This window comes from Brienomyrus brachyistius, chromosome 9 (assembly GCF_023856365.1).
Source record: "Brienomyrus brachyistius isolate T26 chromosome 9, BBRACH_0.4, whole genome shotgun sequence".
NCBI classification, from domain to species: Eukaryota; Metazoa; Chordata; class Actinopteri; order Osteoglossiformes; family Mormyridae; genus Brienomyrus; species Brienomyrus brachyistius.
In genome coordinates this window covers 27050371-27073200 of record NC_064541.1, presented here as the reverse complement: position 1 = coordinate 27073200, position 22830 = coordinate 27050371, and the positions used below count along the sequence as shown (strand labels likewise).

Genomic DNA, 22830 nt, shown 5'->3' with positions numbered 1-22830 from the left:
GACAGTCAGGTGGGCGCCCAATGCCCAAAAATATTCCACCGGACAAATCATTGCTTTAATACCACAACCAGACGTGATCCATGAACCAATGAACTATGCCATTAGACTCCCTGTCAGTGGTATATTTTCTCTCCCAGTTGACTCTGATCCTGCACACGTTTTTCTTTTTACCCTCTTGTGCAGAGGGACACCACTGTCCATGAGGGGAAGTATCTAATAACCTTTACTGTACCTTAGTACAGCTGAGATCCAGCACTTACTGTATTTCTCTCTGTTGGAAACAAAGTCCAGATCGCAGCATAGAATATTGGGGTCTTTATACCCTAATATGTTCTCCCTAGATGTCTCTGCAAATCAGTCAGCAATAATTTAGACCCTTGTTCCTGTAAATGAGTTTTTGAAGAGAGACGTTTCTTGACTATTGCATCATGTTTACATGCAGGACGGTTCCCTCCGATGCTTCTGTCAGTGCTGGTCTCTCACTCCCACGTTTGACTGATATGTGAATGGGGTTCGCCATCCTAGAGGCAGTAGAAGTGCAATCGTTGGTGCCAGGATTGGTGCAATATACAGGGCCTGATCCCGATTGGAGAACATACTCCGGTGACCTTCACTCGCAATGGCATCCATGCTGTTATGCAGGAGGCCACTGGTGACACTGGCTGGTCAGGACACACACACACCCGGATATAGCATGGCTGGGCGGTGGGATTGGAATGGCGGGTGATACGGAATGACATGCTTTATATACAACTCTGGAAAAAAAAGAGACTATTCCATATTTTTTAAGAATCTACATTGTTAAATTCTGGTTTAATCTTGGTTCTGCTGGCAGAAGGCTACACTGAGCCGCAGGTAAATTTAAGACCGCAGTACACAATGTAAAGCAGGAGACACTGGGAATGACCAAAAGTAGCCAGACAGAGGGTAAAAGCAACTTTCTAATGCCAGAGATGACCGTCAACTTATGTGGAAGCGCCTCATGAATCGGAGGATGACATCAAGTCACCTTCAAAAGGAACGGGAAACATTAAGTGGAGCGATGTGCGTTGCTAGGACAATTCGTATCAGACTCGTAGAAGCAGGACTGAAGTCCCATAAAGCAAGGAAGAAGCTTTTCATTAATGAGGAACAGAGAAGAGCCACACTGGAGTTTGAAAAAATTTTTACACAGCAGCATACCCATAGATTGAGAGAAAGGAGTGAAACTGGAAATTTGCTGTGGTCTCTTAATTTCTGGAGCTGTATATAAATCGAGCGTGTGTTCACACAGCCAGTCGAAAAACACGAGGGACGCAGCGGCTTGATTCTGAAGCGCTGTGTGGCTCGGAACACCGCTGGGGATCACTGGTCAGGTGTGTGCGCGCCCTTGACCTGCAGTGTCCTCGACGGCTCGCGGAATTCCGGGGATCACTAAATGGCCGGATGTGTGCGCGCCCTTGACCTGCAGTGTCCTTGACGACTTGCATAATTACGGTAGCAGGCTGTAATAAATAGGCAGCACTCTGGTCAGCTGCTCGTAGATCCTGACGTCAGGATCTAAACCTCGCTCTTTGATGTCCCTACAGAGTTGCCAGTGGCAGCCAGTGGCCAAAAGTTCAGGGTGGGACGTGTCCCTCAGGCCGACCGCTGTCCAACCCACACCTGCCCTCTCCTACTCAAGCAGAGGGGCATATGTTTCCCCCGCCACTGCTAACGGGAAGCCCTCTGACCCACTAATCCAATCAGCAGTTGCCCCCCCCCCTTCCCCAATTCTTCTACTGCCGGAGCAAAAGTTTGAATGTGCGTGATTTTGATCGTCTCATTTTCATGCCGATCTGGTGTCAAAGTTTGTAGTTTACATTTGCCTCTGTGACACTTCGCGACGGCCACTCAGGACTGACATTGGAGGTAGCTGGACCATCGTTCCTGAGCGGCACTGACCTGCGGCTTCAGTGTCAATCTTTGCACTATGAATGAATAAACAAGCAAAGGGAAGTGCACTTGATCATTTTCTGGATTTATGTAAGTAGAGTACAAAGATCCATCCATTTTCTCCCCATAGAAACTGAATAAAACTTCCAGGGTAGAGTCTTGATAGCAATGAGGGGGGAAGAAGGGACAACATCCAATTCAAGGGCGAAGGTAACAGGACTACAATTCTTCAGGGATCGTTCATTGTCATTCCTCTCTCATTCCTGTGGTATTTTTGGTTTTGCCAGTATCCTTTAAACTGAAATTTGACGTTTCAGTCATTGTTTTTTGATCCCATCCATCCTTAGAAATGGAAAAATTCAGACAAGCATCTGTATTGTACGTCAAACCTGCACCATGCAATGTTGCCCCCCTAGCATTCCCAAAATTGGGATGTTCCAGTTAAGAGGTGGATCTGAAAAGCTTGCCGCGAACTGCGCTCCGGAAATCTCCGTCCACACCATGGGCGCCGAAAACAAACACGAAACATCTACTGCAGTAAATAATAGTTTTATTACACTGAAAACGGGTACACAAGATGTGGCCGAAGACCTGTGAGATACCGCAACAAGACACTGGAAAAATACTCATTTTCTCTTGCAGAAACACCAGGGGGAACAGCAATACACAAACATTATACAGAAAGACGCACAGAGCAGAGGGCACGACGAGAGCACAGGCATCACGCAGATGGGGCACCTAAACGGACAGGCGACAGGAAGGTCGTCAGGTGGACGGCAGCTAGAGCTACACGCAAGCGAACGGCACGCTTCGCGTCACTACCGGGTCTCATCTCAACCACCCTTTGTCCGGGGTACTGATCCCTCATTGGTCCGTCATTCGGACTCCACCCAAGTCACATCAGCCATGTCTACAGCCACTCCTGCAACAATTATACGGTTCTAGAAAAATCGCCATGAATCCCCGACAGCATCTAACCGCTATCTACAGGAAACAGGAACAATGTACTTGACTATTGCTTTAAGGTTACATTTTTTTTTTTTTTTTTGACAAAATGGAGGGTCGCTTTTTTGCAGATCCTGAGAGATGCTGGGGCACGAAGATGGATGACAGGACTGCTGTGCCGTCTCAAAGCGTCTGGAAGCTCATTAATTCAACCTGTCCTGGTGCTGAAGGCGGCTGCGGGAGGTGCGATTTCTCTCAAACCAGGAAAAATACTGGGTTGGGGGCGGCGCCACCCCAGCCCCTCTGTTGTGTGGCACATGCTAGCTAGCGGCACTGGGTTTCAGTGACTCCGAGCCAAGAGGGGCAGTAAGGCGACATGCAGGCGCATGGAAAGGGCCGCGGTGACGGCAGAGCTAAGCTGGCAACCCCTCTGAAGTGTAGCCAGCCCCTGGCAGCCCAGTCACACGTGCAGGAGCTGTGGGCGGAGGAGAGCCGGCAGCGGAGTTGGTGTGAGGGGGGAGGATGGGGTGGGGAAGAGATGGAGGGCAGGAGACAAAGGAAGCGACCGAGTCAACAGTCTATGTTTGAGCGTTTTATGCCGACACGCCGTGTTCGGACAAAAAACGTCGTTGGCACAAGGGTGTCCTGCCCAAACAAAACAAAACATCGTGTTTGACTACTTGACCGCTTTGGTCAGTTTTGAATGGAGAGGACTGGAGTGGTTAGTGAAGATGCTTCTTGGCACATATAATGTTTTTTTTTTGTGGGGGGGGGGGGGGGTCGTCAAACACCGTTGAGCAGCAGAACTGCGGGCATGGGCAGCTGCGCCAGGCTACAGCGGTCGCGGTCAATGACCTTGGCGCGCTGCAGCGTCAGCTGGCTGAGGTGGCTCTCCAGGCTGCCGGCCCTCTTCCCCCCCCCACCGCCGCCACCGTTGGGGTTGTTGTTGAGGACGTCTTCCAGCTCTCCCTCGGCTCCCTCCGCACGGTCACCTGGACACGCACGGACACACACAGACACAGCTGTAATTGGGAGTGGAGGGATGCAGTGGGCACGCTGCATTCTGGGAATGACGCTTACATGCATCTATACTCTTCACCACGGCAAAGAAAGTGAACGGACTCCTGCAGGTGACTGTGCGGCTGCAAGCAGCCGGGGCACCACAAGGCGTTTCACTCGAAACAGCAACATGGCAGCACAACAGATCTACGGTACACAGTCTGCCCAGGGACAAGGCCCTCAACGGGAGGAGCAGGTCAAGGGAGGATTTTACAGACAAGACAGATATACACAGAAATACACACAGTCACACAGAAACGCACAGGGAGACACACACACCCACACACACACACACACGGAGACGCACCTCGCTCCAGGTCGCACTCCGGGGACGATGCCCCACTGCACTCGCTCCGCGGGCCCAGGATCGGCGAGATGAGCCCAAAGTCTGAAAGTGACACGGGGCTGGGAAGGTCCAGACTGCAGGGCCGGGAGGAAGAGGAGGAGGAGGCAGAAGGGGACGGGGATGCCGAAGATGAGGAAGGCGAGGAGGGCAGGAAGGAGCAGGTCAGGTCCAGTGAGCCGAGGGGCCCCGAGCTCAGGCTGCAGGTCGAGCGCGTCTCCGAGTCCTCCGACATGGCGCTGCTGCCATTCTCATCCTCGAACGACTCCGAAGCCACTGCGGGGAGGGGGATGTGTCCTCTTACCCATGATTCCCCCGCTACGGGACCCGAGTCCAGCGTATTTATAGCAGCTTATTTAAAAACTGCTCTAACTGGTTTAAATTCAGTGCTGCTTCTCTCGTACAGTCGGATCCCAAGTGCAAAGGGCTGGTCTTACGCAGAAACATTTACCATAAACAAAGACATTTAAAATTCAGTCAATGCCCCAGATTTCTATGTAGTCCTCATATTCACACCCTTAGCAGTATCCTGAACTACCTACAAACTGTTTAGTTTGCAAGATCCGCATTACATCCTACTCATTTAACCCACTTAACCCTCTGCTGAGCTTGTGCTCAGCCAGATGCGGTGTTCAGTCCTGCACATACTCCAAACTAACCCTGAGCTGTATTCAAACTCAAAAATATTACCCAAGAACGCCCAACATTTTGACTGAAAAAAACTGTAGAAAACTGTAAATTACATGCATAGTGGTAGAGCCTTTGCCACAGACTCTGTTGGGTTCTGAAGACGTTCATTTCTCATTGTGTAAATACTTTACACCAGTACTTTGCAATGTTCCTACATGGGAGAGACCCTCGTGAAGTAAGGATGCACTAGGCGTTAGTGTAACTGCTCACCGGAGATGCCGTCTGAGTCCATCTTGAGGTTAGTGCCACCGCCGCCATCGTCGTCGTCCGGGCCGCTGCCATCGCCCTCGGCCCCCACGCCCCGCCCCCGTGGGCCCATGGCGGCTGCACGCCGCCGCTCGTGGATCTCGTCGGAGATGGTCTCCAGGTTGCGCAGCGCCGTCTTGTACGCCCCCTTGGCCCCTGTGAGATGGGCCTGCAACTCATCCACGTTCTTCTTAAGGTGCTGGGGAGACGGTCAGAGAACGCAACTGGTCAATTCCACTGAAGGGAAACAGGGAGGGGTCTTCAGAGCATACGGCCCCCGAAGGACCAAACCATTATCGTTTCAGCAGATCGTGAAGGTCAAGTGTGGACAAAGGAGGTGTCAATCCTCCTGGACCAGAGCTGGGATGTGATAACAAAGCCCTCTGCAGAGGAACTGAGAGCTGCTGTGTGAGTACAACTGTACAAGTCACTGACTAATGTCACTGCAAAATTTAATCCGGCAGGCAGTCAGCAGGGACCAACCTCCTGTTGAGGGGTTTCACGCCTTGTAAGCAACTAAGGTTATCTGACCGACCGACCGGGACGGACCAATGAAGCAATGAACTGCTACTTAGGAGATATATTTGCCAAACAGCATTATAGGAGCAGACTCACCTCAAGCTGGAGGTAGTATTTTGCCTTCAGTTCAAAATACGGTCTGAGGAGAAAGAGAAAGAAACCAGTAAAACAGCGCAGACATTTTGCTGGCACCACATCCCCCTGTTCTGGGAATCTGGTCCTAGGGGTCTGGCCCACGCATGACTCCAGAAGGTCACATGGTCCACACAGACCTCCCCAGAAGTTTCCCAGAAGTTAAACATCCAGATCCAAACGCCAGGCCTCCAGGGAGCTCCCCGCGACCTGCAGCTGAGCACGCCGGAGGATTCGTCGCATTTAGCGATGAGTGATTACAGATTCCCGCTGTTCCAGCTCCAATCCGTCTTACTCGTTTTTGATGAACGTGAGAGAGGTTGTGCAGGGAAGTGGACAGAACCTCAACTGGAGAGCCGAATACACAGAGGACCCCACCCGCCCACCCCTGATAGTCAGCTGCTTAATGGCCTGGCCTGCTCTTAGGGCTGTTCAGGGAGATGAATGAGACGCAGGACAGTGATACACATGAGTAAATTAGCCAGGATTTACAGTCTCTAATCAGCGGGATGGGGGGCTTAATGGGGGGGGGGTGCTTACAAGCTATCCCTGTTTTTGTTCCCTCTCCCACTATCCAATCCTCAACAATCCTTGCAAAACATAACCTTCTAGAGCAATTTAATACATTAGAATCAAGTCTACTGGGTGCTGGGTATGTCACATGACAGAATGCCAGGCTTTGATTGGCTATTCACAGCATGCCAGCCTTGCTAGGTGATGGTCGGCTCACTTTGATTTGCTGATGGTCCGCTTCAGCTTCTTCTCCAGCTGCTTCATGCGGCTCATGGCGGCGTTGTATTTGGCCGCCGTCTCTTTGTGCACCAGCTCGCTGCGCGTTTTCGTTTGCTCCGCCTCCATCACCTGCGCCGGCAAAAGGGAACGTCGTCAGAAAGAGGCTGGTGTCGCGAGTGTGAAACAAGGAGAAACACGAGTAAAGCATTCTGCTTAGGTGTCCTCTTCTATTTACCCTCTGGGTGGCGTGGTTGAGCATCTCCTGCCAGGCCGAGTCAAACTGCCGCTTATCTTCCTCCAGAAGCCTCTGCTCCGCCAGGGCAATGGTCTCTTTGGCCGCCCGCAGTACCTCAGTGGCCCTCTGGAAGTCCTGCGTGGCCCTCTGGGCCTCTAGCTGAGCCTGGGGGCACAGCAAGTGCACGAAGCCCATGAGTCAAAGCTCTGAGGCTTCCAATCCCCCCTGGGACACAGTCTGGCTTTCATGAGTCATGAAATATTTAATATGGCCCCCTGCTAGTCCAAATGGCCCCCATGCGCATTCAGTCAGAGGCTCAGGTGCTACAGCAGACGGATTCCCCAGACCAGCATCGGCCGACGCCTCCCAGTTCGGTAGCAACGACGATGCAGGGGCCTGCCGGAGCATCCTCTGGGAACCGTGATGGACCCCCCCCCCCCACCCCCACCCCCCAACTCCAAGCAGCCATCTGCTATAATCGGCAAAGCCACACAATGTGAAATTAGTGAAAAGTGACCCTTCTCAAGAGCTGGGGCAGGCAGGTTAACACATAGATACGCACACATGCACCCCTGGCGCTATGGGACATCGACGCTGCCTTCACGGACCAGATATAAAGTATTAAGGTGCAGTTAAAAATACATGTTTTTGAACTCTCCGTGTATTTAAGCGAAATATGCATCACGAGGCAGCGCAAGAGGCAGGCCAGCAGCTTCCTGACACCAAGCATCAGCAGCCGAGTGCTAACGCATCCCGACGTCACGGATCTGCAAGCGCGAGGGGCACATCTTCTGTTTAAAGCCATCGTGACTCGATCCAGAACTGTCTCTGGTTAAAAATGACTGCACACGCAGAAGTAGCTGCATGCCTAGAGTATGTCTGTGAGGTGCAAGCTGGATCTGAGCATATGCTAAATGGAAGGTGCATCCACAGACAGGTCCAGGTCCAGTCCAGTCCAGGTCCAATCCAGTCCAGGTACCTGGACTGAGGCCGCCTGTCCAGCCACTGTGCCCATAGCCTCAGCATGACACGATCATGTAACCTAATGAGATAAAGATCTCCGAGAAACGTTCAGTTTGCCCCACGAGAGTCTCAGGCACATCAATATATTACCACAAACTGAATCACAGCGCGGCACAGAGCAAATTTCAAATTGGGAAAGCAGTAATTTCTGTTTGGGGGGGAAAAAAAATGGATCCAGCATTCCAACACATTCCTACGTCAGACTACTGAACGTGGCCCAATCCTCAGTGTTTAGCAGCGGGATGCAGGCCCATCGAATCCCAGCTGAATATGATATTAAAAAGGACAGAGCTGGGAAATTAAACTATTTTGCGCGGCGCTGCGCCGAACTGCTTGTTGTCAAGGCGATGGCCTGACAGAAACCTGGGAATGCATCACAGCTGAGGTTACAAATACATTTTTTTTTCCCCTGCCAAGAAACTAGGCCGGTTTTAAAATACCCCCGTAGCTTAAATAGGCCTCAGCGGCTTGAACCCACCGTCATGTGCGGAGTGGGGGGCGTCCCTGGGGAGGGCACGTCGCCCAGGAGTCCGCGCAGAGCAGCGGCCAACGTTTCACAAACTGCTACCTGCTGTCTCATCAGCACGTCCTGCACTTTCCAAGACTCCATGCTGCTGTCCATCCCCACAATTCACGCCCATATTCTGAGGTAACTATGACAAGTGCTTGACAGCTGCAACTTTCCATTATCACTCTTGGTAAGGCGGAGGTCCCTCCACCCAACCCCAAAATTTCAGACACTGCAAAATAAGAGGGATGTACTCTGACCCAAATGCGCAAAAAAGTCAGCAGTAAGTAACGTCCTGCAGACACAGTCTCGCCGCGGCATGTATGAAACGCCCCAGTGTTTGTTCCACATCCTCCCTGACCTCTTTCTACCAGGAGGGATTCAGACAGCCTACAACGCCATGTTGCAAAGATGGAGCAAAACAGACCCCACAACCTTCCGGTACCACCCAGCTCCTTAACAGAAAGGGAATCTTGAATATATGCTACTAAAATGACGATAAATTGGCTTCCAGCTAGGGATGCAAAGGGAACATTCCATGGGAAGTTAGGCTGGGGAATTTTGGAAATATTCCAAGCTGGAAACTTTCCATGGGGATTAATGGAAAATTCCCAGAATTTTGCAACCCTGCTTACTCCCCACTTGTTGTTGAATAACGACTTACGAACATTTCAAATTACGAATGGCCGTTCGGAATGCATCTCATTCGTAAGTAGAGGAGCGTCTGTATTTACATTACAAAGGGTTCCCCCGGTTCCAGTCCCGAAGAGCCAGAATCCAAGATGCTTTGCAGATTTTCCTGTTCAGACACACCTAGTAAACCTGGTAAACAGCTAATTAAACCTTGCATTACAGCCCGCCTCTCTTGTGCAAAGTGCAGAACAGCAGGCCAGGAGACTGTAGATGTTGTCATGATACAGAAACGTGGTGCACCAGGGCGGAGGGCGGAGATTAAGGCGGGGCACGGCAGTCACTCCTCTACACTGCAGCATCCAGGGTGACCACGCTGTGTTTCCATAGCGACCTGCGGCTTGCTGACCTTTTCTGCAGACTATACCGCTGCAACAGACAGCTTTGTTTTTTGGGGCCGAAAGCGAAAAGGTAATAGAGAAATGAAAGTGGATCTTACCCTGCCCTTCAAAACAGTTTGTGTGGAGAGTGTACACCTTGGAGGATGGACTGTAGCAAGTTTGAAAGGGGGAGGGGCTATTGGATATTTAAACCTATAAATACCAAGTCAGTCTGTCATGGGGAATCTAAACATGCTGCCCTTTAGCGCAAACAAGCGATGACAGCGGGATAAACTGCCTTCTCATATTACACACGGTTGTGGCCTCACCAAAGTGGGGGGGGGGGGGGGGGTGGGGCTGCAGACTCTCTGCCAAGTACTCGACCAACAAGCACAGCGAGGTCATTTTCCCAACCTCGCCCGCAGGGAACAGCATCCACCACAGTTCAGCACATCACAAAATGTGGCCCCTCGGTTCACAGGGCGAGAAATTTCATTTCCAGCTTCCAGAAAGTTCTAATCGTAATCTGTAGCCCTCTGCAAAAATGGGGGAGGTGAGTGAAGGAGAGGATTGTTACGCGAATATGACAGGCAGTTGTGCTGTGGGGGGGAAGAAAAAAGGCATGATGGGTATTTTCATTGGTCAACTAAAGTCTGCACTGATCCCTCTGTCAAGTCATCACAACAGGAAGTGAGAAACTGAGCCTGGATGAAAGGCAGTGCAGGTACATACAAAACATGAGCAGAGGCCCCCACAACTTCTCCCTGGGACACAGATCTTTCAGGACCAGCCCCACTGCCAGAGGAGAGACCTGCAGCTGCTGGGTTAATCAGAGGTGGGTCCACAGAGTGGCCTTCTAAAGACACTCTCACACATAGCATGTCTAGGGAAATTCCGCACAAGATCCACTGCCGAAGACTATTTCCAATTCCTAAGAACAGAAGTACAGAGGATGGTAAAAAAAAAAAAAACCCTAGATATCATTCTTGTCCCACCCCAAATATCAAGAATTCATCAGAGACCAATCCCATGATTCATTGCGCTTCATGTTCATTCTTGGGAAAACCTCTCAAACAAGACAGATAGGAGTAGTAGCTGCAAGCACCACTCTCTAGCACACTCCCCCCCCCCCCGCTCGGTTCACAGAACAACTCACCTCTCTCAGTTGCATGATTCCTGCAGGGTCCTGAGATCATTAGACTCTTAGAAATATGAATGAGACATAAAACCGTTTTTCTTCCGGTTATACCCTTTTGAAACAATAAATTTCATCAAAATAAAACTGTTGCATATGCAATGATTATATAAATGCCGATTGTGCAACAGTCCACTGTACTTCAATACTATCTCAATCTTGATTAAAATGTATTTGATGCACCCAAGATGAATACCACAACAGAGTGGTAACTGCTAATATTTATAAAATTGTTATTTGTGTTTTTCCTGACTGTGGCCTTGGGAGTGCAGCCGTATATCACTGTTGCGTTTATGGGGTGACAAAATTTCACATCAGCCAGTGAGAACATGAGCAGGAATCAACAGCAGGATAAACTGCTCGAATCAGCAAGACAGCATTTCCAGAAATATCTTAATACCACTGCCAGGTTACTCTAAGCCTCAGCTGTCATTCTGGGGAAACAGAGGTTGCTTCCATTGCCCCTGGTTAAGTAATTAATCATTAAGTAATTACCGTTCTTAGGGAATGTTAATTTCTGGGCTGGGGAGATGGGGGCCTGGTAACAGGCACCATGGCAACAGCAGCCCTTTTCATCACAACACGGTATGAGTGAATCGGTCATCTCCCCATACCCCCCCACCCAACACGCATCCCGTTCTTCCCCATCCCCATATTGATTGTCATCATAATATCAGCAATTGCTTCCTGAGGACAGCAGGACAGTCCTTCTTCATACAGCATGTGGCAGAAGTTCCCACACAAGCAAGGAGGGCTTTTCCCCCTGGAAAGATGGGAACAGGGCAGTCTGTGACGTACGTCATCTAGTCTCAGAAACCCAAAATGACCCTTACATGGCTGTTGCCTCAGAGGTGGTCTGCTGGTCAGTGGGCTCTCTGGGGGGGGGGGGGGGGGGTACTTAGGGGCAGCCGTGGGATTGTTCAGGCCCGAGTGCCGCAAAACCACCTCATTCCTGGTTTTTTCTGCCGTATCTGTTCCGACAGGACTGTTAAGGTAGCCTTAAACAAAAATCTCATTTCCAGAAAAGTTTGGGTATTTTCTAAATTGCAATAAAAACAAAAACAGATTGTTAATTCACGTCAACCTTTATTTAACTGATTAAAGTACAAAAGTACAAGTAAAAATTAATTTTTACTGACCAACTTAAATGTTGTATTTTATAAATATAAACAAGTTAGAATTTGATGCCGGCAACACACCAACAACTTCTCAGCAAAAGTTGGGGCAGATTTAAAGACGGAATGAAAAGTTAGGTATCATGATTGGGTATAAAAGTAGCATCTACCAAAGGCTCAGTCTTTGCAAACTAGGATGGGTCGTGGATCACCCCTTTGTGGCAAAATTTGTAAGAGAATTCTTAGTCAGTTCAAAGGGAACATTTCTCAGTACTGTAGAGAATTCAGGTCTTTCAAAATCCAGAGTACATAACATTGTGAAAAGATCCAGGGAATTCTGAGACATCTCAGTGCGTAAAATGCAAGGTCAGAAACCACCGCTGAGTGCTTGTGGTCTTTGTGCCCTCAGACAGAACTACCTGAGAACCCGTCATGCTACTGTGCAAATGCATCCACATGGGCACAGGTCGTCTTCAGAAAACTGTCGTCACTTAGAGTCCGCTGCTCCGTCCATAAATGCAACCTGAAACTGCATTACGCAAGGAGGAAACCATACATCAACTCTATGCAGAACTCTGTCGAGTTCCCAAGCCTATCCCATGGACTGAAACACGGTGGAGAAGTGTGCTGTGGTCAGATGAGTCCACATTTCAGCTTGTTTTCACGGACATCAAGTCTTCCCACGCCAAAGATAAAACTGGTCACCAAGACTGCCATCAGCGAAAGGTGCAAAAGGCAGCATCTGTGATGGCATGGGGGTGCATCAGTGCCCACGACATGGACGAGAAGCATGTATGTGAAGATACCACTGATACAGAGACGTATATTAGGTTTTTAAAAAGACTTGTGTTGCTATCAAGGGAACATCTTTTCCCGGGAGGTGCACACGTATTTCAGCAGGACAGTGTCAGACCACATTCTGCGTGAGCTACAACAGCATAGACATGGAGAACATTTGCTTGACAGTCCAGATCTATCTCCTATTGAAAAGGTATTGTAGATCAAGAAGAGGAGAACCAGAGAACGGAGACTACAAATTGATGAGCAGCTGAAGTCTTATATCAAGCAACACTGGACAAATGTTCGGGTTGCAAAACTGCAGCATTGAGTATCCTCAGCTCACGAACTGTTAACGAGTGTAATTAAAAGAAAAGGAAATGTAACATAACGGTAAACATGCCTCTGTCCCAACTTTTGTTGTGCGTTGCAGGCATCAAATAAACTTTTATATTTATAAAATACAGTTGAATTGGTCAGTTAAAATATTGGCACTTTTCTTTGCTCTTTTGTCAGTTAGATAAAAGGTTCATATGAATGAACAAATCACAGATTTTTTTGTTTTTGTTGCATTTTGGAAAATACCCAGACTTTTCCGGAAACAGGAATTGTACTTCAGGCAAAATCGACGGAGTCAACGTCATTCTAAATTAAGGCGTGTATTTGTGTATTAATGATATTAAACATCAGAACCGTGTAACATTTGCCGCGGAAATGCCATCTCCGTTTTAAAAGTGACTCACACACTTCCCACAACACGTATGTTTGCGGCCTGCATGCGGGTCTTCTGCAGCAAACACAATCTCTCGGGTTGTGGCGTGAAACAGAACAGGATAAATAAATAGAATAAACGCGCGACTGATTGTTCTCGCCAACTTGATAGATTTCATTCTGTCCGCACGTCGTTTGAAGTATATGGCCAACTTTACGACCCTAGGGAATCAGACTAACCCCCCCCCCCCCCCCCCCCGCCCCCCGGGGACCCTCGGCAGGCTGTCCCCCCCACAATGGCTCTGGCTAAAGATAGCATTAAGCTCATTAAGAGGACTGGATAAGCTCATGAGAGCAGGGGCTGTGACGAGAGGTTTTCATCAGTATGCTGAGCCAGTATATACAAGAGCAGGCTTATCCTTCACATGCATCAGTCAGCCCTGTAATCCCCAAAATACCTGCAGAAGGTCCCACTAATCAGATGTCAGATCCAGGCCCATCTATGCTCTCGAGAAACAAATAATTCAATGATTTCTGCTGGCAGTATGCGTCACCCCCGGGCCATTGGCTCAATGCACAGATACCCCCATCTCTGCAGAATGTGCTGGTCACTTCCTGCTTCATGGTGACCATCCACCGCACCGCCAGCACTCAGAGACATCCTGCACGTTTTTTGGACGAAAAAAAACAAATTACACAGCTAGTAACAGCCGCGGGATCAGAGTGACGGCCCCATGGCTTCAATTTTCCCTGCAGATGAAATATTGAGACTATAATGAGTACAAATGGAAATGTTTAATCACTTAGCAGCAATTCCTTCTCAGTTTGCGGCGACTGACACGTGGAGATTTACTAGCAGTGGCTAACATGCTAGTAGGTTGCGCTGAGCTATTCAAACATCCACAGGAAAACAAAAGGCCTGTTAGTTAAGAGGATGTGAAAATCAAATCAAAATTGTCAATTCACTATATGTCCATAACATATCTCTCATCTTCTTAGTACAATATACAATATAAAAAGTATAAACATATAAGATATAAGATGAATATGTCATTAAGGAGGGCGCACAGCGGCAAAACGCAGACTGCGGCAGTGTGTCAGGCAGGGCTGGGCCGACCTGGCCGCTACACCCCGATTACAGGAGGTAACGAGTTGCGCAGTGGAGCGAGACGAAGGCCCCGCCCACCTTACATCCCCACCACCAAAGAGAGAGGCTACAGACAAAGCTCAGCTTAATAAACCAAGCGAAAGATAAGACCCTAAAAGATAAGGACAGTACACACGTTTCCCCAGAACTTGGGAGGTTTTAGGGCTGGTAAAGGCCCTTAAAGTAAGCTTTTTAAAGAATATATAAAGATAAATGTTTCTATATAAATCACACGTCTCCAACATCACTTATTCATAAAGTGTCTCATCTGTGCACAGATCAATCAGACTCTTCAGCAGACAGTGACATGATCCCCAGCTGTGGGTCTAAGTGCCTTTGTTAAGGACGAAGGTCTTTGTGTCGTTCACTGTGTCAGGTTACCTCCAAAAGCACCTGATTGGATGCCATCTTTTGTTTCAGATTAATTTTGTGAAGCCAGGTAGTTATCGATTGCTCCTCCCTGCTGGAGCACCAAAGTACAGGGGATTCTAAATGTTCATGGACCAAAAATCATCCCCAAAAAAATTCCCCTGAAACACCCCCCCCCCCCCCCCCCCAAAAAAAAAAAAATGAAACTGTAAAGTAGAATCCATAAATGCCTACAGTGGTACCCCCACAGCTAATTCGCTCACAGCAGTGCGGAGCACGAGGTGACAAAATAATTTTGAAGTCTTTTTCTCATCAAGCCAAGCGCAACTTAAAGAACCGTATGTGCGACGTGCCGAGCAGCCGTGCGGCACAATCTGGGAAACCTGAACAAAGCAGGATCTGGAGGATCACGCAAACAGTGGGATAAATCAGTGGGATGGATATTTCGCTAGTGGGAAGGAGGAATTCCAGTCTCTTAAAGAAAAACTCCGCCCTTCAAATGCTGAACGAGACACAAACCGATAACAAAAATAATCAAACAAAGCAGTGGTCTTCCAACTCCGTAACACTGACATAGAGCTGCCCTCAGCCTATAGAGCTGCCCTCACCTATAGATCACCCCTCCCATAGCACACGGCCTGAGGTAGAGGATCTACCTGCAGGAAGGAGACTATCGCAAACCATTCACAATATCACACATTTCTAAAGTCTTGGGCTTTGACAGTGAAGGTGAGTCTGACTAGTTATTGTACGACACGCTAAATATTAAACGCACATCAAGGCAATAACCCCCCCCCCCAGTCTACGATAATGCCAGCCATTATTCGGACATGGTTTAGTCGTGCAAAACCACGGCTGACCCAGCTTTCCAGGAAAGCCTTTGTGTCTCATGCCACTGTCTGCGTCGGTGGGGGGGGATTATTCCACTCTGCTGAGGATACGGCGCTCCGCCGAGCAGCAGGAAGCACTGAACTGGCAGCAGAATCTGGCTGCCAACCCGCCTCTCTGCAAGAGCCTCAGCAAAGGAGAGAGAGAGAGAGCGCGGGTTCACCTAGAACCGGCTCGGCAGACCTTTGATTGGGTCCGCTAAGGTAGAACTTCAAAGGGCTTCCCCACGCGGCGAGCAGGAGCGTCCCGAAACGGCCAGCCCTGCAAGGGTCCTGGAGTACGGAGGGAGGCCACTGATCCGGGATGGAAAGGCCTCGTCACAATCGCAGATCCGAGACCCGTCTCCGAGTGGGAGCATCTTGAGAAGATTCTGATTCTCTAACGGAGCTGCATTCTTAAAATGCCTTTCTGCCCATTTCCCAAACAAAACAAAGCGAAGACTTTTCGCAGAGCTAAACAATCACCCCAGAGTCTTTAGCAGACAGCATCTCTGTCACTATTTAGAGATCAGCTCGGCCTCAAGCTGGGTCTTTTCCATGTCCCAGAGGTAACACACACCCACTGGGGGGCCGACAGAGGTCTCACTGCGCGATTTTCCAATTCTGTGGTGCTTAAGGGGGCTTCCGGGGGAACAGCGGTTAGCGGTTAGCAGCAAGGCCCACGAGGGTAACATTTTAAGGCTGATCGCAGGGAGGGGATGTATCTAGGTTTGGGTGGTATTATAGTATACCATGGTATTTGAGTTAAACCATGTTATTTAACGTTGATTGCGGGGAACACCGCCCCACTCAGTGAATATTACCGCCAAGATTTCAAAATGGCAGAATTGTTTTGGAAAATACTATAAAAAAAAACGCATGCCGACCAGTATAATGTCTAGATGCCGTGAAAAGTTGGACCGTTCCCTAAATGGGGATGACAGAAGTTCCAGATTCACAGTGACCGTGCATTCACCTCTGCAGGCTGACCTGCGTTTCTCAGCAGGCAGCCTCAGGGCTCGCATTATTCCCCGGCCTTTATTTATCTATTGTTTGTTTGTTTTACCGAAAATGGGGAGTGTGCTAGCAGTGCGAAAAAAAAAAAAAGATTTCTGAGATGTCACTGCACGCCATTCGTGACCACAAAGGTCTGACATGACAAAAAAATAATCTAAATTATCGTTTTAACCACACAATCTGTAACCCAATGAAAATTGTCCTTCGACCCTCCCACTGATTGTGTGCTACTGATCTAGACGAGAGAAATCTCTCCTGGACCAATAATGCGGCCGTATGATTCCAGTGGTGCTTCTTGGTTCATTAAAAGCTGTGCTGACAGCAAGACAAATGTCAGCAAACTCTGCTGTGAATGACAGCTCCTGCCACATTACCAAACCCAAGTCCAATAAGACAGTACAGGACCAGAAATATCAGCATATTATACAAGCCCCTTTACCCAGCACAGCGTCCCCTATTGGCCAAATGGCAACTTCAACATCACATCATCGCTGCGAATATCTCCAAAACTGTGGTTCCTGCTCCACTCCAACAGGGAATGGCCATTTAATATTTTAATGTCAATCCAACGCCAGGACAATCAAACATAATGCATCTTAAAAAAACAATTCCAGTTGTCAACTTCGTCGACCCCTTATGAAGCACTAAAAGAATGTCAGGCAGTCACACGGACACAGGGAGAGGTGAGCTTCCGGAGGGTAATAGGAGCTGAAGAAACATCGGCAGAGAGAGAGTCATCATCACCATGGACACCCGCATCTCAGGACCAGCATCAGCACCGCCTGAGTGCCCTGCACCCGCCGGTCTGCCGAACGCCCTCTGCTCGCTCAGCCTGGTGCGAATATAGATAATTATCTACAGCAGAGCTCTAATTATAGCATGTATGAGCAGCCTCTGTGAAGCAGCCTCATTTGCTGAAGTCTGTTGTGGTCACAAGCCAGTCATTTAACCATGAAGATCGTGGGGTTTTTTTTTGCAGACGAAGGGGAGACCCAAAGCTCCTCTGTGAAGACGGCACACTGGCCCCTAATGCAGGTGCTGTAATCTCCGCAGCAAAGGTGCCGGTCCAGACTGACAGGATTCAGCATCAAACATTTAGTTGCTGCTCATACACCTCATGCATCTGAGATCTTAGTTAAAAAAGGAAGTACTTTCCCACAAGAGACCGGCGTGCATGCAGATATCACCAGTTCCATCGAAAAGGGAACTGAAATTCACATTCTAAGGCATAATTTTGAGGTCTTCAAGACATTTTACCAACTCGAGATCAAAACTAAATTAACATAAAGGTTCACAGATCGCTACCCCCGGGCAGCTGACTAATGTAGCCAGGGAAATGCCACAGGAACCCACTCAAAGCACCTGACAAAGGCTGAGCACAGGGTGAGAACCCCACCTGTGGTTACCATAAGCTCTCTGGTCCAAACAAGCAATCAAGTCCAAATCCTAGTTGGACATTTAGGACCGCAAAAATCCAAGAGTCAAGCAGTGGACACTAGGATCCAGTATGAAGAAGAAAGCCAATCGAAACAGCTGACCTGTAACGTCAAGTTTCTAACATCTCCATGTGAGATGTAACAGCACATACGCTGCTATCATCACAGCAAATATCATGACCAAGAACAGTCTCCAGTGCTCGTGTTAGAAGGTTTTTGGATCCACACACCCAAACATCTCTGCTCAAACAAAACACCACCACCCCCCCCCCCCCCCCCCCCCCCCGGCAGCATCCCTCACCTGCCGGGCCACCCTCCGTGCTTCCCAGTAAGGCTTGGAGTCATCCACCGCCTTGCCAATCTTCTTCACCAGGTCATCCAGCTTGACGGTGGCCTCCACCAGCACAGAGCGAAACTTCTGCCGTGCATCCTGGGGGGGGTGAAGGTGAGGAGAGAGAGAGACAGAGATTAACACAGTCAGGTCACGGTCAGGAGAAGAGTGTAGTCATGACTCAAGACATATCGCACAGGTTCCCGTCACTGTAAAACAGCCTTGCAGAAGCTCTATGGAGCAAACATTACACTCATCCTGTCCACGACAGTGAGAATTCGACATCTACAGACAGCAAAAAGAGGGATCCAGAGCATCCCACCCCAGGCAAGTCTCAGAGGCAAACTAACACAGGAGTGAAAAACAAACATCAACGCCAAAGGTATTTTAAAATGTTGCACTTCTTGGAACTGAGAGATGTAATCATGAATAATCAAGTGTAATTCCCCCATAAAAAGACCACTGTACTGTGATTAGATTTAAATTTTATATAGTTAACAGGACCTGTTAAGTCCCACAAGTGTCTTTTTTACGCCAGGTCTTCCATACATCCATCCATCCATCCATCCATTGTCCAAACCGCTTGTCCTAAGGGGTCGCGGGGGGTCCGGAGCGTATCCCGGAAGCAATGGGCACGAGGCAGGGAACAACCCAGGGTGGGGGGCCAGCCCATCGCAGGGCACACTCACACACCATTCACTCACACACGCACACCTATGGGCAATTAAGCAAGTCCAATTAGCCTCAGTATGTTTATGGACTGTGGGGGGAAACCGGAGTACCCGGAGGAAACCCCACGACGACATGGGGAGAACATGCAAACTCCACACACATGTGACCCAGGCGGAGACTCGAACCCGGGTCCCAGAGGTGTGAGGCGACAGTGCTAACCACTGCACCACCATGCCGCCCCGCCTTCCATATAACGTGTATATATTAAAATTAGTCTAATCAGGGGCTACAACCTGGAATTAGCATAATCCAGTTAGTCGAAATCCACAGAGTGCTCCAGTTTGGCAGAATTCACGTTGCTGTAAACACCGACCACAGGCTGATGAACGGATGCAGAGAAGCTGGCTAAGGAGACTCGGAAGTGAGCAAAATGAAAGACCAACGTCACAAGCTCAGGTTGGTGACAGACGGCTTTTCCACCATGATCCTGGGCACTCGGGTGAATTCCCAGCTAAGCTGCCCGTGGCACCTGCTGGCCATATCCGTGCATTTGTTTCTGTGGCTCTCGCATATGCTGCCGCCCCCACCTGGACCAGCTGGGACACACGTTAATCAGCGTCTGATACACGAGTCCATATTAGTGCCTTTGTGTTCGTACAGGGAGAATACAGCCGGATAATATGTAAAAGTATGTTTGCATGCGTGGGCTAATTTGTCCAAGCGTGTAGAGCAGTGGCCTGGCTACCCGTCGCACAAGTCAATGGCGGAATCCAGTTTGCCACAGGGAGACATGAAAGCAACCAGGGTGACCCACATGCTAGATTCCCCATAATGCAACAGGAGCCGAAGCACCTGGTAGTTCAGACAGTCACCCTGCATGGACGCACAGGTCCTGGCTTTTTCGCTAGGGACCAGAGGGTTAAACCCAAGCCCAGTGCGCGCTATCCCCAACAGACAGGAGACTAACTCAGCCAGCCCTATCCTGGAGGCTGGCCATCTGTGAAAGGAAATCTGTCCATATGTCTTTAACCAGAGAACCTGCCGAGGGTTAAAGCTGCTTCCAGTGGTCAGTGAACTGGGAGGGATTGGCTTCCGCGCCACTGCTCTCTCCTCGCCCCTCGACCGTTTGCTCTTCCTCACGCTCCCTCACACGTCTACTGCCAAGAAACACCAGCGCCGCCAATCCTCACCCTTCCTGCCACGATTCAACCCCCATTTGGCCCTGGAACCGGCACTGGAGCTGAACCAAAGCCGCCACCAGGCATCAGTACAGATCCTTCTCGCCAAAAACACAAAAGTGAAGCATGATCCATGAGCCAGAATGGTGCTAGGAGACATTAAAGATGAAGGAATACGGGATTAAAAAGCGAGATCGGGTTTTGGAGCCGCGCTATCGACCAGCCGCAGGGCTGTATCGAGCAACCTGACCTGAGAAGCCAGCCCGAGTCCTCATGCACGCAACCAAATGGGTCAATCCAGTGCAGTGAGCCCGGGGGTGTGTGGCCTGGACAGAAAAGGGAGGACAAGCTATGGCAACCACCCCCCTCCCCCACAGAGTATGCACCAGAGGAATTAACCCAGACCTATCTGTAAGCCAAGTCACTGGTCTTCAACTGAGCCCAAACCTATCTGCAAGCCAAGTTACTGGTTGCAACTGCATGACACAGAAGTCAGTGCTCTAACCACTTCCATCCATCCATCCATTTTCCAAACCGCTTTTTTCTTACTGGGTCGTGGGGTGCTCTACCCACTTAAGAAAGCTTATTAATATTGTATTTATCTTGTCACAAACCAAGGGCGACTAAATCCTTTCACACATTTTTATCCTGCAAGTACAAAAAAAAGGTCTCCAAAAACCCATGACTAATCAAAAATAAAGATGCTGCAGTTCATTAGCGAGTAGGAGCATCTCAAAGGTTAACAGGCAGCCTGTAGACAGTAAGGCTGTTCATAAGTCTCAGTATATGCTTAAACGTAGGCAAACCCCTCAATCACGCCTCCAAATCCCAGCCACGATCCATCCTTCTAAGTCCTTTAAACCCAAAACTTCAGTCTTGCCTGCCAACGCAAGGAAATACAACTCGGCATATGTTTGGGAAACCGCACAGAAAAACACATTCTTTTGTTACCGAGGGAATATAGCAGCATCTTTTGAAGATGGGCCTTTCAACAGCTTACCTCCAGCTCTGTCTCACATCTATTGATGTCATCTGTGGACTGATTGAGCTTCTCCAATTCTCCCTGTTTGAAAAAGGAAAAAAAATGTTTGTAATAAGGGGATGGGGGAATGGAGAGGAATGAGTCTGCAGAGATGTCCTGACTCCAACATTCAAATTCAGAGCGGCATCGTTAATAATCAAACAAATACTGCCGGCATCTTCAAGTAAATAAGGACAGCACGGCGAAGAAAATCGACTGTAGAGTATGGGTTGTGAAGATTAATTTGCGGTTGTGCTTGTTTCACGAGATTAACGTCACTAAAGGAAGAAACACGGCCGATGGCGGCTGAAAAATCTTTGGCAGAGCAGAACTATCGTATAAGAATTGAGGACGTTATTATGCCAATAAGTCCCCAAGGTCCTAGGATGCTTATGATGATCACAATCCGCGGACCACATATTTTTCACTTAAACGAGTAACCAAAGGATCGGCCGTGTTTTAAAGCAGTCGAATCCCCGCGTCTCCCCCTCCCCAAATGCACGCTCTTTATACACAGACACCATATGGGGGGAAACACAAACAGGCGCAACATAAACAGGCGCAACATAAACAGGGCGCAACATAAACAGGGCGCACAATCGCAGCAGCTGATCCCGGCGGATTTTTCCAAAAGACTGCATGTCCCAGTGCATCGCAGCCAAGTTTTATAGATCTGCCGAAGTCCCGTCTCCTGTCTGGTCGGTAAGACGCAAGATCAGTGCTATAAAGCTGAGGCGGTGCGTGTTTAAATGCATGATGCATAGCTTAATCTATGTATGCGTAAACTATAACGTGAAACAGTTTCCATCCCCCGATATTTTCCTGAAACGGGGGTGGGGGGGTCGAAAGCATATTTTGTCTAGCATACGCAGACCCGCGATTTGTCTCCTTCATCTGCCGTCTGTTTCGCGGCGGCTTTTCTTTACCTGTATCCTCGGGTCCACTTCTTCTTCTTCGGGAGACTCCAAGTCTTCGTCGGATCTGTTTCCCTTCTCTGAATTGTCCATTATATATCTTTTCCAAATAAAAAGCGATCAGAAGCGTCTGTTGGGAACAAAGCGAAACCTTAGCGACACGTACTGGTTTCTCCGAGGCTACGCCAAAAATACTAATAATTAAAATAAAATAAAAAACTTGCTTTTATTGTCTGCATCGCACTGAAAAGCTGGCAGAATTTAAAGATGATATTTGTAGCCGGAGGGGGATGCAAGGAGTATATGCGGGTTGGCCATTAGGGCAACTGAGGAGCGTCCTCCCCGACTGGAGGCTCCCACGTTTCAATGGGGAGAGCAGGCTCTTCGCATCTGCTTTGCCCGCCCCCTTCTGCTTGACAGACTTACACATTTTCACCAGGAGGGATTGATTCATGTGTGCCCATATTCTGTGGCTTATAATCAACCGCAGTCCCGACATGGAAACAGACCATCCGTGGTCCGTTTGTGCGTGTATTTAACACATTTAATGGAGCTCTTTTGGGTGACAGGTTTACTTAACCTCACTTACACGAGGTTTCCTGCGTTTGCATGCCGTGTATATTAATAATCAGCAGAGAGACACTACGACTTGTTAAGGGTTATCTCTTCAATCTCCTCTTTAAATAAGAAAAAAATGTAAAATGATGACTGATGAATGATCAAAA

General features: G+C 48.9%; 1 protein-coding gene across 2 annotated transcripts; it reads right to left on the bottom strand.

Moving 5' to 3' along the window:
- Window positions 1-2447: 2447 nt before the first annotated feature.
- sh3bp5b (SH3-domain binding protein 5b (BTK-associated)) lies at window positions 2448-22497 on the bottom strand. 2 transcript variants are annotated; one of them, XM_049026020.1, is made up of 10 exons: window positions 22330-22497; window positions 22118-22235; window positions 21171-21233; window positions 18291-18419; window positions 6816-6980; window positions 6579-6709; window positions 5813-5855; window positions 5162-5396; window positions 4226-4537; window positions 2448-3851 (listed from the first exon to the last, which is right to left on the bottom strand). In XM_049026020.1, the coding sequence occupies exons 2-10, from the start codon at window positions 22196-22198 to the stop codon at window positions 3643-3645; spliced, it is 1368 nt and encodes a 455-aa protein (XP_048881977.1). In that variant the 5' UTR covers window positions 22199-22235; window positions 22330-22497; the 3' UTR covers window positions 2448-3642. The 2 variants fall into 2 exon arrangements, with proteins under 2 accessions (XP_048881977.1, XP_048881978.1); XM_049026021.1 differs by having other exon boundaries at window positions 22118-22497.
- Window positions 22498-22830: the final 333 nt, after the last annotated feature.

Coding starts and splice junctions, on each gene's coding strand:
- sh3bp5b (XM_049026021.1), bottom strand. CDS start 22,198: ATGGACAATTCAGAGAAGGGAAACAGATCCGACGAAGACTTGGAGTCT. Junction 21,234..22,117: donor AAGTGGACCCGAGGATACAG/GTAAAGAAAAGC, acceptor TTTTTCAAACAG/GGAGAATTGGAGAAGCTCAA. Junction 5,856..6,578: donor CGGACCATCAGCAAATCAAA/GTGAGCCGACCA, acceptor CTTTCTCCTCAG/ACCGTATTTTGAACTGAAGG.